Source organism: Aquarana catesbeiana, linkage group LG08 (genome assembly GCF_042186555.1).
Source record: "Aquarana catesbeiana isolate 2022-GZ linkage group LG08, ASM4218655v1, whole genome shotgun sequence".
NCBI lineage: Eukaryota > Metazoa > Chordata > Amphibia > Anura > Ranidae > Aquarana > Aquarana catesbeiana.
Window position 1 is genome coordinate 4,258,616 of NC_133331.1, and position 14,061 is coordinate 4,272,676.

At 50.9% G+C, this 14,061-nt stretch overlaps 1 protein-coding gene across 1 annotated transcript in view; it reads left to right on the forward strand.

Moving 5' to 3' along the window:
- LPCAT3 (lysophosphatidylcholine acyltransferase 3) overlaps window positions 1-13,614 on the forward strand; it is a 173,708-nt gene extending 160,094 nt beyond the window's left edge. The window contains 6 exon segments of the mRNA XM_073595444.1: window positions 2,332-2,440; window positions 6,231-6,317; window positions 8,403-8,569; window positions 10,651-10,798; window positions 13,437-13,500; window positions 13,503-13,614. Of these exon segments, the coding sequence (XP_073451545.1) occupies window positions 2,332-2,440; window positions 6,231-6,317; window positions 8,403-8,569; window positions 10,651-10,798; window positions 13,437-13,500; window positions 13,503-13,612 (685 nt within the window). The 3' untranslated portion in view covers window positions 13,613-13,614.
- The last annotated feature ends 447 nt before the right edge of the window (window positions 13,615-14,061 follow it).

Sequence of the window (14,061 nt, forward strand, 5' to 3'; positions counted from 1 at the left end):
GAGGAATAGTGTCCCATCATTTGGTATCAGTGGAAGGAATAGTGCCCCATCATTGGTATCAGTGGAAGGAATAGTGTCCCATCATTGGTGTCAGTGGGAGGAATAGTGCCCCATCATTGGTGTCAGTGGGAGGAATAGTGCCCCATCATTGGTATCATTGGGAGGAATAGTGCCCCATCATTGGTATCATTGGGAGGAATAGTGTCCCATCATTTGGTATCAGTGGAAGGAATAGTGCCCCATCATTGGTATCAGTGGGAGGAATAGTGTCCCATCATTGGTATCAGTGGGAGGAATAGTGTCCCATCATTGGTATCAGTGGGAGGAATAGTGCCCCATCATTGGTGTTAGTGGGAGGAATAGTGCCCCATCATTGGTGTTAGTGGGAGGAATAGTGTCCCATCATTGGTGTTAGTGGGAGGAATAGTGCCCCATCATTGGTATCAGTGGGAGGAATAGTGCCCCATCATTGGTATCAGTGGGAGGAATAGTGTCCCATCATTGGTATCAGTGGGAGGAATAGTGTCCCATCATTTGGTATCAGTGGAAGGAATAGTGCCCCATCATTGGTATCAGTGGAAGGAATAGTGTCCCATCATTGGTGTCAGTGGGAGGAATAGTTCCCCATCATTGGTGTTAGTGGGAGGAATAGTGCCCCATCATTGGTGTTAGTGGGAGGAATAGTGTCCCATCATTGGTATCAGTGGGAGGAATAGTGCCCCATCATTGGTGTTAGTGGGAGGAATAGTGTCCCATCATTGGTATCAGTGGGAGGAATAGTGCCCCATCATTGGTGTTAGTGGGAGGAATAGTGTCCCATCATTGGTATCAGTGGGAGGAATAGTGCCCCATCATTGGTGTCAGTGGGAGGAATAGTGTCCTATCATTGGTGTCAGTGGGAGGAATAGTGTCCCATCATTGGTGTCAGTGGGAGGAATAGTGCCCCATCATTGGTGTCAGTGGGAGGAATAGTGCCCCATCATTGGTATCAGTGGGTGGAATAGTGTCCCATCATTGGTATCAGTGGGAGGAATAGTGTCCCATCATTGGTATCATTGGGAGGAATAGTGTCCCATCATTGGTATCATTGGGAGGAATAGTGCCCCATCATTGGTATCAGTGGGTGGAATAGTGCCCCATCATTGGTATCAGTGGAAGGAATAGTGTCCCATCATTGGTGTCAGTGGGAGGAATAGTGTCCCATCATTGGTATCAGTGGGTGGAATAGTGACCCATCATTGGTATCAGTGGGTGGAATAGTGCCCCATCATTGGTATCAGTGGGTGGAATAGTGCCCCATCATTGGTATCAGTGGGAGGAATAGTGCCCCATCATTGGTATCAGTGGGTGGAATAGTGTCCCATCATTGGTGTCAGTGGGAGGAATAGTGCCCCATCATTGGTATCAGTGGGAGGAATAGTGCCCCATCATTGGTATCAGTGGGTGGAATAGTGTCCCATCATTGGTATCAGTGGGAGGAATAGTGTCCCATCATTGGTATCAGTGGGAGGAATAGTGTCCCATCATTGATATCAGTGGGAGGAATAGTGCCCCATCATTGGTATCAGTGGGAGGAATAGTGTCCCATCATTGGTATCAGTGGGAGGAATAGTGTCCCATCATTGATATCAGTGGGAGGAATAGTGCCCCATCATTGGTATCAGTGGGGGGAATAGTGCCCCATCATTGGTATCAGTGGGAGGAATAGTGCCCCATCATTGGTATCAGTGGGAGGAATAGTGTCCCATCATTGGTGTCAGTGGGAGGAATAGTGCCCCATCATTGGTGTCAGTGGGAGGAATAGTGTCCCATCATTGGTATCAGTGGGAGGAATAGTGTCCCATCATTGGTGTCAGTGGGAGGAATAGTGTCCCATCATTGGTATCAGTGGGAGGAATAGTGTCCCATCATTGGTATCAGTGGGAGGAATAGTGCCCCATCATTGGTATCAGCGGGAGGAATAGTGTCCCATCATTGATATCAGTGGGAGGAATAGTGTCCCATCATTGGTATCAGTGGGAGGAATAGTGTCCCATCATTGGTATCAGTGGGAGGAATAGTGTCCCATCATTGGTATCAGTGGGAGGAATAGTGCCCCATCATTGATATCAGTGGGAGGAATAGTGTCCCATCATTGGTATCAGTAGGAGGGATAGTGCCCCATCATTGGTATCAGTTGAGGAAATGGTGCCACAAGGGTGAGATAAAAGCGAGTAAAGAGCCACGTGTGGCCCCCGGGTGCAGTTTGGAGATCTCTGTCATAGAATATACATTGCATTGTGTGTTATCACTCCAGAGAATGACCCCCTCCCCTCCCCCATCTCTTTGCAGCGTTGTGCCGGCGATGAAGCGCCTGTGCCTTGGACTCTTCTTCCTGACGGTGTACACGGTGCTCGGCCCCTACCTGCCCGACAACTACTTCCTGACAGAAGAGTATGCGGTGAGACTATAACTGGGGGGATGTCGGGGGAGGGGGCCCTTTATTGCCCCAGTTAAGAAATGTCGGCGTCCTTCTAATTCATTTTCTAGCAGATCTTCTTGTTTTATATCCCTGTAAAGTGTAAACCTCGGGCGTGAAATCTGAACAAAGCACATCCCTCTATAGTGTGGACTTATCTCAGTCCAGAGTGTCATTTCTGTCTGCTGCCTCCTTCCTCTCTAGGAGGGGTCACAGGGGGCGGGATATGTCAGGAAGTAGGAGGGGTCACAGGGGGCGGGATATGTCAGGAAGTAGGAGGGGTAACAGGGGGCAGGATATGTCAGGAAGTAGGAGGGGTCACAGGGGGCGGGATATGTCAGGAAGTAGGAGGGGTCGCAGGGGGCGGGATATGTCAGGAAGTATTAGGGGTCACAGGGGGCAGGATATGTCAGGAAGTAGGAGGGGTCACAGAGGGCAGGATATGTCAGGAAGTAGGAGGGGTCACAGGGGGCAGGATATGTCAGGAAGTAGGAGGGGTCACAGGGGGCGGGATATGTCAGGAAGTAGGAGGGGTCACAGGGGGCAGGATATGTCAGGAAGTAGGAGGGGTCACAGAGGGCAGGATATGTCAGGAAGTATTAGGGGTCACAGGGGGCGGGATATGTCAGGAAGTAGGAGGGGTCACAGGGGGCGGGATATGTCAGGAAGTAGGAGGGGTCACAGGGGGCAGGATATGTCAGGAAGTAGGAGGGGTCACAGGGGGCAGGATATGTCAGGAAGTAGGAGGGGTCACAGGGGGTGGGATGTGACAGGAAGTAGGAGGGGTCACAGGGGGCAGGATATGTCAGGAAGTAGGAGGGGTCGCAGGGGGCAGGATATGTCAGGAAGTAGGAGGGGTCACAGGGGGCAGGATATGTCAGGAAGTAGGAGGGGTCACAGGGGGCGGGATATGTCAGGAAGTAGGAGGGGTCACAGGGGGCGGGATATGTCAGGAAGTAGGAGGGGTCACAGAGGGCGGGATATGTCAGGAAGTAGGAGGGGTCACAGGGGGCGGGATATGTCAGGAAGTAGGAGGGGTCACAGCGGGCAGGATATGTCAGGAAGTAGGAGGGGTCACAGGGGGCAGGATATGTCAGGAAGTAGGAGGGGTCACAGGGGGCAGGATATGTCAGGAAGTATTAGGGGTCACAGGGGGCGGGATATGTCAGGAAGTAGGAGGGGTCACAGGGGCGGGATGTGTCAGGAAGTAGGAGGGGTCGCAGAGGCGGGATGTGTCAGGAAGTAGGAGGGGTTGCAGGGGGCAGGATGTTTCAGGAGGTAGGATGGGTCAGGAAGTGGGATGTCAGGAAGTAGGAGGGGTTACAGGGGGCGGGATATGTCAGGAAGTAGGAGGGGTCACAGGGGGCGGGATATGTCAGGAGATAGGAGGGGTCACAGGGAGAGGGATGGGTCAGGAATTGGGAGGGGTCACAGGAAGTGGGATGTCAGGAAGTGGGAGGGGTCACAGGAAGTGGGATGTCAGGAAGTAGGAGGGGTCACAGGAAGTGGGATATGTCAAGAAGTAGGAGGGGTTGCAGGGGGCAGGATATGTCAGGAAGTAGGAGGGGTCACAGGAAGCGGGGTGTCAAGAAGTAGGAGGGGTCACAGGGGGCGGGATATGTCAGGAAGTAGGAGGGGTCACAAGGGCGGGATATGTCAGGAAGTAGGAGGGGTCGCAGGGGGCGGGATATGTCAGGAAGTAGGAGGGGTCGCAGGGGGCGGGATATGTCAGGAAGTAGGAGGGGTCGCAGGGGGCGGGATATGTCAGGAAGTAGGAGGGGTCGCAGGGGGCGGGATATGTCAGGAAGTAGGAGGGGTCACAGGGGCGGGATGTGTCAGGAAGTAGGAGGGGTCGCAGGGGGCGGGATATGTCAGGAAGTAGGAGGGGTCGCAGGGGGCGGGATATGTCAGGAAGTAGGAGGGGTCGCAGGGGGCGGGATATGTCAGGAAGTAGGAGGGGTCACAGCGGGCAGGATATGTCAGGAAGTAGGAGGGGTCACAGGGGGCAGGATATGTCAGGAAGTAGGAGGGGTCACAGGGGGCAGGATATGTCAGGAAGTATTAGGGGTCACAGGGGGCGGGATATGTCAGGAAGTAGGAGGGGTCACAGGGGCGGGATGTGTCAGGAAGTAGGAGGGGTCGCAGAGGCGGGATGTGTCAGGAAGTAGGAGGGGTTGCAGGGGGCAGGATGTTTCAGGAGGTAGGATGGGTCAGGAAGTGGGATGTCAGGAAGTAGGAGGGGTTACAGGGGGCGGGATATGTCAGGAAGTAGGAGGGGTCACAGGGGGCGGGATATGTCAGGAGATAGGAGGGGTCACAGGGAGAGGGATGGGTCAGGAATTGGGAGGGGTCACAGGAAGTGGGATGTCAGGAAGTGGGAGGGGTCACAGGAAGTGGGATGTCAGGAAGTGGGAGGGGTCACAGGAAGTGGGATGTCAGGAAGTAGGAGGGGTCACAGGAAGTGGGATATGTCAAGAAGTAGGAGGGGTTGCAGGGGGCAGGATATGTCAGGAAGTAGGAGGGGTCACAGGAAGCGGGGTGTCAAGAAGTAGGAGGGGTCACAGGGGGCGGGATATGTCAGGAAGTAGGAGGGGTCACAAGGGCGGGATATGTCAGGAAGTAGGAGGGGTCGCAGGGGGCGGGATATGTCAGGAAGTAGGAGGGGTCGCAGGGGGCGGGATATGTCAGGAAGTAGGAGGGGTCGCAGGGGGCGGGATATGTCAGGAAGTAGGAGGGGTCGCAGGGGGCGGGATATGTCAGGAAGTAGGAGGGGTCACAGGGGCGGGATGTGTCAGGAAGTAGGAGGGGTCGCAGGGGGCGGGATATGTCAGGAAGTAGGAGGGGTCGCAGGGGGCGGGATATGTCAGGAAGTAGGAGGGGTCGCAGGGGGCGGGATATGTCAGGAAGTAGGAGGGGTCACAGGGGCGGGATGTGTCAGGAAGTAGGAGGGGTCGCAGAGGCGGGATGTGTCAGGAAGTAGGAGGGGTTGCAGGGGGCAGGATGTTTCAGGAGGTAGGATGGGTCAGGAAGTGGGATGTCAGGAAGTAGGAGGGGTTACAGGGGGCGGGATATGTCAGGAAGTAGGAGGGGTCACAGGGGGCGGGATATGTCAGGAGATAGGAGGGGTCACAGGGAGAGGGATGGGTCAGGAATTGGGAGGGGTCACAGGAAGTGGGATGTCAGGAAGTAGGAGGGGTTGCAGGGGGCAGGATATGTCAGGAAGTAGGAGGGGTCACAGGAAGTGGGATATGTCAAGAAGTAGGAGGGGTTGCAGGGGGCAGGATATGTCAGGAAGTAGGAGGGGTCACAGGAAGCGGGATGTGTCAAGAAGTAGGAGGGGTCACAGGGGGCGGGATATGTCAGGAAGTAGGAGGGGTCACAGGAAGCGGGATGTGTCAAGAAGTAGGAGGGGTCACAGGGGGCGGGATATGTCAGGAAGTAGGAGGGGTCACAAGGGCGGGATATGTCAGGAAGTAGGAGGGGTCACAGGGGGCGGGATATGTCAGGAAGTAGGAGGGGTCACAAGGGCGGGATGTGTCAGGAAGTAGGAGGGGTCACAGGGGTGGGATGTGTCAGGAAGTAGGAGGGGTCACAGGAAGCGGGATGTGTCAGGAAGTAGGAGGGGTCACAGGGGGCGGGATATGTCAGGAAGTAGGAGGGGTTGCAGGGAAAGGTATATGGAAAAGGGAACTGAAATGCGTCTCGGTGTCTGTGACATGTTGCGGGTTTTGGGTTGTTCCATTTCTAATTCTCCGCTTTGCTGTGTTTGTAGAATCAGCCCTTCTGGTACCGCTGTGTCTATATGACTGTCTGGGGGAAAATCACGCTGTATAAATATGTGACTTGCTGGTTGGTGACGGTGAGTTCTCACTTCTATATTGTACATAATGGGGGGGGGGAGGGGGACATAAAAACTCCCCGTGGAGAATATTACATTGTTGCAGTAAGGGATACGCACGCTTTTTCTTTAAAGCTGAACTCCGGGGAAACCGCTAAATCCACCATTGAAATACTTATAAGGGAGCTCTGACCCCCCCACAAAGGGTTTGTGTCTGTCCATCCAGTCCTGAGATTTATACTGCTCCGCCTGGAAGCACGGTCAGCCTGGTGACCTGACTTTGCCCTGTTACAGTTGCCCCCCCCCTGCCCCCAGCCTGTGATTGGACAGTGAAGGAACATGACAAGGTCATCTCTCTGCTCTGTACTTCTATCAGCATCCTCCTTGTCAGCACCTGTAAATGCAGGACACCCGATTGGCTTCCAGTCTTAAAGCATAAAGAGAGAGTGCTGCGCCGGTCCAGTATAATGCGATTGTGTAACAGTGTTTAAAAATACAAATAAAAGTAAAAGGGGTATACGGGTACTATGTTTGTATGCACAGTATCCTGTTGTAGTACATGTATATGATTATATCTGTTTATATGGGCTGCACAGACACAACAGCACTTTAAGGGTTTCCTGTACAAATTATATTAGCACCAGGTGTGTATGAGGATTATCTATATCGGCTCCCTGCGCACACTGTGCCGTCACAGTCCTTTCATAGGCTGAACCCGGATATAGGACATTTTTTCACTCGTACACAGTTTGTGAATTTATCACAGGATACTGTGCATACAAACGTAGTACCCGTATACCCCTTTTTACTTTTATTTGTATTTTTAAACACTGTTACACAATCGCATTATACTGGACCGGCGCAGCACTCTCTCTTTATGCTTTATACTATTTATGGGCCTTGTCTGATCCCACTCTGTGCTTGCAGCTGTCCATGTACACCGTTGTTTCCGAGGTAGCGCAGGGATAATCTATATAAATAAAAAAAAAATTGGCTTCCAGTCTTGCCCCTCCCCCCCTTAGCAATCTGATGCTATAAAGGGGGTGATTAAATTATAAGCTTATATCGGCCTCCCATGGTTACTGTACAGCAGAGCTGAGGTTGGGAGAGGGAGAATAGGGACAAGGAGCCAATCGGCTGTAGTGCAAGGCTCATGTGCTGACCAGGGGGCTTGCTGATAGGAGGAGAGAACAGAGAGTCTGCTGCGTCTCCGTTCATTGTCCAGTCCAGCTTGGGGAGGGACAAGGTGTGCAAAGGGCTCATTTGCATTTCCCCTGAAAAGTGATGCAGTGAATCGCTTTTCAGAGGGACTTTGACGGACCACCTGTTTTTAACCCTTGGAGTCCCAAATCACTGTGCTGTGACGGTGGTGGCGGGGCCCCGTTCACTGGAATAGGTCGCATTTAAAGTCAGTGACGCATGCTGAACACCATGGGAGTTTAAATTCTTGGCATGTGTACAGCCTACTTCGGCTGCTGTGTTCGATTTTCAAGGAGGACAGTCTGGAGGCGGTAAAACAACGGCTCAAGGACCTTCTTTTCTTTTTTTTTTTTTCTCACTGCCCCTTCCCCAGCTGCATGTGTAAAGCTTAACATAGCTGAGCTGCTGTTGTATTTCACCCAGACCAGAAACCGAGACTATAAGACAGGTATCCCTCTGTTCTTATAGTTTAATTGGGGCTGCCCATAACTTCTTGAGTGTAAATCTAAATCCTTTGGCGTGTTTAGAAACTCAATTTCCCCCCCTCCCCCCACCCGATCAAATGACTTCTGTGGAGTGGGGGTGGACACACCCTGGTTGAGTTTCAGCCTGTCCCTGATAAAACTGGTGCATTTCGATCGGCGTATGACCAGCTTTTAGCCTTACTGAGCTTTCAGCAGAGACAGATCAGGTTTCCTGCCCCTCCTCCAGACCGGGGCTGAGTCGTGTGGTGGAGCTGTGTAAATCTCAGGACTGGATGGACAGAAAGGCAATTCTTTGGTAGGTAAGACTGCTCCTTTTACATGCGTTTTTATTAGGCGCATTTAGCTGTTTGCTTGGAGTTCAGCTTCCATCGTATCGTGTTCTGTGTATACCTGACCACCTCTGTCCCCCCCTCCCCCATAGGAAGGTGTCTGCATTCTGTCTGGCTTGGGCTACAATGGGAAGGACGACATAGGCGAACCGCGGTGGGACGCCTGTGCCAATATGAAGGTGTGGCAGTTCGAGACCACGCCCCTTTTCACAGGAACCATCGCGAGCTTCAACATCAACACCAATGACTGGGTGGCGAGGTGAGGAGACGGGGTTGTTGTTGGGTCGTGTTTTGTGTGAGAAACTCGCCGCGATCCAAGGAGCGCATTTATACCATCATAAATCAGTAAAATAAATCAAAGTAATAATAAATTAATTTAAAAAATAAACTCTAACCTTAAAAAAAATATTACATTTATTATTAATAATAATTAGGCTTCATGTACATGGGATTTACAACCTCTCCTGAACGATTTACCTTGACAGATACCGACCGACGTTTAAAAACGTCCGTTTTGCCGCGTTTACATTTTTAGAAGCGATTTAAAAAAAATGTTCAAAATCACAAAAATTAAAAAAATGCCTGTAAACGAAATGCGGCTAAACGCGAATTACCGCGTTTATAAGCGTTTGGTGCTTGAAATGCCTGTAAACTCAGCGTCTTCCTCCTTCTTCCTCCTTCTTCCTCCTTCCTTCTTCCTTCTTCCTTCTTCTTCCTTCTTCCTTCTCCCTTCTCCCTTCTTCCTTCTTTTTCCTTCTTCTTCCTTCTTCTTCTTCCTTCTTCTTCTTCCTTCTTCTTCTTCCTCCTTCTTCCTCTTTCCTCCTTCCTTCTTCTTCCTTCTTTTTCCTTCTTCTTCCTTCTTCTTCTTCCTCCTTCTTCCTCCTTCCTCCTTCCTTCTTCTTCCGTCTTCTTCCTTCTTCTTCCGTCTTCTTCCTTCTTCTTCCGTCTTCTTCCTTCTTCTTCCGTCTTCTTCCTTCCTTCCTTCTTCCTTCTTCCTTCTTCCTTCTTCTTCCTTCTTCTTCCTTCTTCTTCCGTCTTCTTCCGTCTTCTTCCGTCTTCTTCCGTCTTCTTCCGTCTTCTTCCGTCTTCTTCCGTCTTCCGTCTTCTTCCGTCTTCCGTCTTCTTCCGTCTTCCGTCTTCTTCCGTCTTCCTCCGTCTTCTTCCGTCTTCCTCCGTCTTCTTCCGTCTTCTTCCGTCTTCCTCCTTCTTCTTCCGTCTTCTTCCTTCTTCCTTCTTCTTCAAAAAATACATTAATAATTTATTTTGTGTTAGGGTGTTTAGTTATTTTATTTTTTTTTAAGGGTTAATTATTTATTTATTGTTAGTATTGAATTTTCTTTATGATTTTTTTATTTGTGTATTCTACATTTATTTATGAATTATTCATATAATAATAAATAAAATATCCCCAACTCCTAATCCTAATGGAAAAAAAACCATAAATGAATAATAAGAAGAAAAGAAGAAAGTGCTGCGCAAACTGTTGGCGCTATATATAAAAACCTGTATAATAATACAAAAATAAAAGCTAAAAAACTACTTAGCAACAAATGATGCAACAGATAATAGTTTTGTTTTTTTTTTTTTTTCTATTGGCTGTTAAAACGTCAAAGCCCAAAAAACGCTGCATACAAACGTGCAAGTCGTGCGAATAAACTCCGGAAAGGAGCTCCGCTCCGGTGTGAATGCGGTGTACCTTACAGCGACATGTTTGTTTAGACGCACAGATTGCCCGTTTTTATTCTCTTTGGAGCAAGAACTTCCCACTTCAAGGAGGGGGGCGGGGCTATGTAGGCATTCCTTAGCAGCATGCATTTGCTCTCAGACCACCCCTAGGGTAACGCCCACATGTAACGCTGAGCCTCCATGATTGAAGGAACTGAAAGCCATTGAATGAAAAGGGGGCGGGGCCAGGGACAGTTGGGAGGAATGAGCTAGATGACGCTGGACGTCCTCCAGCAAGGAAATGAGGCGGGTTCTATCTGTCTTGCTGCGTTCATATAGTCCCCGCTGGTCCTTCTGCTCTTCCGGTTATCGGGTGACAACGCCCCGGTTTTCCATCTATGCTCCTGCGTTGTCACCGTGTGCTTTCAGGGGGCCCCTATAAGCAGCGTTACCATCACACATTAGGAAGGCGTTTGGTGTCGCCCCCTCTGAGAAACGATAGGCAGTCATCACTGGAGTGCACCCGGGAAGTGGCTGCAAGGAGTCTGCAGGGGATCAGCAGCACTGAGATGTAACATGTTTTGTAATTAAACATGGCCGACGTTTATGGTACTCGGTGTAATAAATATCATCCAGTTGGGGATTTGGATCTACTTTTTAATTCTTCTCCTGCAGATACGTTTTCAAACGTCTCCGATTCCTCGGGAACAAGGCCATCTCCCAGGCCGCCGCCCTCTTCTTCCTCGCCATTTGGCACGGCTTACATTCTGGATACCTCCTCTGCTTCTCCCTGGAGTTCCTGATTGTCGTAGTGGAGAAACAGGTCAGACCCGTGCAGGGGGGTAAAATATAAAAGGATGGGGGGGGGGGGTAAATATAAAAGGAAAGGGGGGTAGTATAGAAGGATGGGGGGGGGTAAATCTAGAAGGATGGGGGGGGTAAATATGAAAGGAAAGGGGGGTAGTATAGAAGGATGGGGGGGGGTAAATCTAGAAGGATGGGGGAGGGGGGTTAAGAATGGAAGGATGGGGGAGAGTAAATCTAGAAGGATGGGGGGGGTAATATGGAAGGAATGTTGAGGGGGGGTAACATGGAAGGAATGTTGGGGGGTAAATATAAAAGGAAGGGGGGGTAATATGGGGGGGTTAAATCTAGAAGGAAGGGGGGGTTAATATGGAAGGATGGGGGGGGGTAAATATGGAAGGATTGTGTGGGGGGGTTAAATATAAAAAAAAGGGAGGGAGGGGGTAAATATAAAAGGAAGAGGAGTAGTATGGAAGGATGGGGGAGAGTAAATCTAGAAGGATTGGGGGGGGGGGAATATGGAAGGATGGGGGGGTAAATATAAAAGGAAAGGGAGGGTAGTATGGAAGGTGGGGGAGGGGAAAGGAGTGGAGGTATTATGGAAGGATGGGGGGGGGGGGGGGTAAATATAAAAGGGAGAGAGGGAGGTAAACATGGAGGGATGGGGAGGGGAAATTTAGAAGGATGGGGGGTAATATATGGAAGGATGAGGGAGGGGAAATCTAGAAGGATTGGGGGGGGTAATATGGACAGATGGGGGGGGGCAATATGGAAGGATGGGGGTAATATGTGGGGGGGTAATATGGATGGGGGGGGTAATATGGAAGGATGGGGGTACATATGGGGGGGGTAATATGGAAGGATGGGGGTAATATGGGGGGGGTAATATGGAAGGATGGGGGTAATATGGGGGGGGTAATATGGAAGGATGGGGGTAATATGGGGGGGGTAATATGGAAGGATGGGGGTAATATGGGGGGGGTAATATGGAAGGATGGGGGTAATATGGAAGGATGGGGTAATATGGGGGGGTAATATGGAAGGATGGGGGTAATATGGGGGGGGGTAATATGGAAGGATGGGGGGGGGTAATATGGAAGGATGGGGGTAATATGGGGGGGGGGGTAATATGGAAGGATTGGGGTAATATGGGGGGTATATGGAAGGATGGGGGTAATATGGGGGGGGTAATATGGAAGGATGGGGGTAATATGGGGGGGGGTAATATGGAAGGATGGGGGTAATATGGAAGGATGGGGGTAATATGGGGGGGGGTAATATGGAAGGATGGGGGTAATATGGGGGGGTAATATGGAAGGATGGGGGTAATATGGGGGGGTAATATGGAAGGATGGGGGTAATATGGGGGGGGGTAATATGGAAGGATGGGGGTAATATGGGGGGGGGTATATGGAAGGATGGGGGTAATATGGGGGGTAATATGGAAGGATGGGGGTAATATGGAAGGATGGGGGTAATATGGGGGGGGGTAATATGGAAGGGATGGGGGGTAATATGGGGGGGGGTAATATGGAAGGATGGGGGTAATATGGGGGGGTAATATGGAAGGATGGGGGTAATATGGGGGGGTAATATGAAGGATGGGGGGTAATATGGGGGGGTAATATGGAAGGATGGGGGTAATATGGGGGGGGGTAATATGGAAGGATGGGGGTAATATGGGGGGGGGGGTAATATGGAAGGATGGGGTAATATGGGGGGTAATATGGAAGGATGGGGGTAATATGGGGGGGTAATATGGAAGGATGGGGGTAATATGGGGGGGGGTAATATGGAAGGATGGGGGTAATATGGGGGGGGTAATATGGAAGGATGGGGGTCAATAATGGGGGGGGTAATATGGAAGGATGGGGGGTAATATGGGGGGGTAATTATGAAGGATGGGGGTAATATGGGGGGGTAATTTGGAAGGATGGGGGTAATATGGGGGGGGGTAATATGGAAGGATGGGGGTAATATGGGGGGGTAATATGGAAGGATGGGGGTAATATGGGGGGGGGTAATATGGAAGGATGGGGGTAATATGGGGGGTAATATGGGGGGGGTAATATGGAAGGATGGGGGTAATATGGGGGGGTAATATGGGGGGGGTAATATGGGGGGGGTAATATGGGGGGGGGTAATATGGAAGGATGGGGGTAATATGGGGGGGGTAATATGGGGGGTAATGGGGGGGGGTAATATGGAAGGATGGGGGTAATATGGGGGGGGAATATGGAAGGATGGGGGTAATATGGGGGGGTAATATGAAGGATGGGGGTAATATGGGGGGGGGTAATATGGAAGGATGGGGGTAATATGGGGGGGTAATATGGAAGGATGGGGGTAATATGGGGGGGGGTAATATGGAAGGATGGGGGTAATATGGGGGGTAATATGGGGGGGGTAATATGGAAGGATGGGGGTAATATGGGGGGGTAATATGGGGGGGGTAATATGGGGGGGGTAATATGGGGGGGGGTAATATGGAAGGATGGGGTAATATGGGGGGGGGTAATATGGGGGGGGTAATGGGGGGGGTAATATGGAAGGATGGGGGTAATATGGGGGGGGAATATGGGAGGGGGGGTAATATTGGGGGGTGGGGTGGTGGATAGGATCTGGCTGTGACGTTGATGTGCGTTTTGTCTCTGCAGGCCATAGAGTTGGTGAGGGATAGTCCTCGGCTCTCACAGATCAGCTCCATGTCAGTCCTGCGTCCTCTCTATACCTGATACAGCAGTCTATTCATTGGCTCTTCATGGGATACCCGCTGGTGGCATTTTGCCTTTTCACCTGGGACAAGTGGCTCAAGGTAAGTCTCATCCGGTAAACCCCGATCCCCTTCCCTCCACCGATTTCCCCCGTCACCCCCCCCCCCCCCCGCCTTCCCCCCTCTGTACCTGTAATGGGTATTTGTAGGGTTGCACTGATACCGGTATTGATGCGAATACTAAGGCATTCGAGGATCGGTACTCCTATAAATGCTCCGATACCTAACACTGATACTTTCAGGCTTGGTTCTTTCATCCGACGGCGGGATTCCCCCCACTGACAGCTGAAATGTAAAATAAATAAATGAATAAAAAAAAGCCGACACTTATCGGTTAGGGGCGGGGCCGCTGCGTCCTTGAAGCGGGAAGCTCCGCTTATTTGCCTCCTCCCCCTCTCCGCTGCCACATTTGGCACATTGTGTGTGGGGGGGGGGCAGGTACCTGGTTTTGACAGTTATCCGCTCCCACTTCCTGCTGAGTTCCCCATGGCAAACTCATCCAAAAGTTC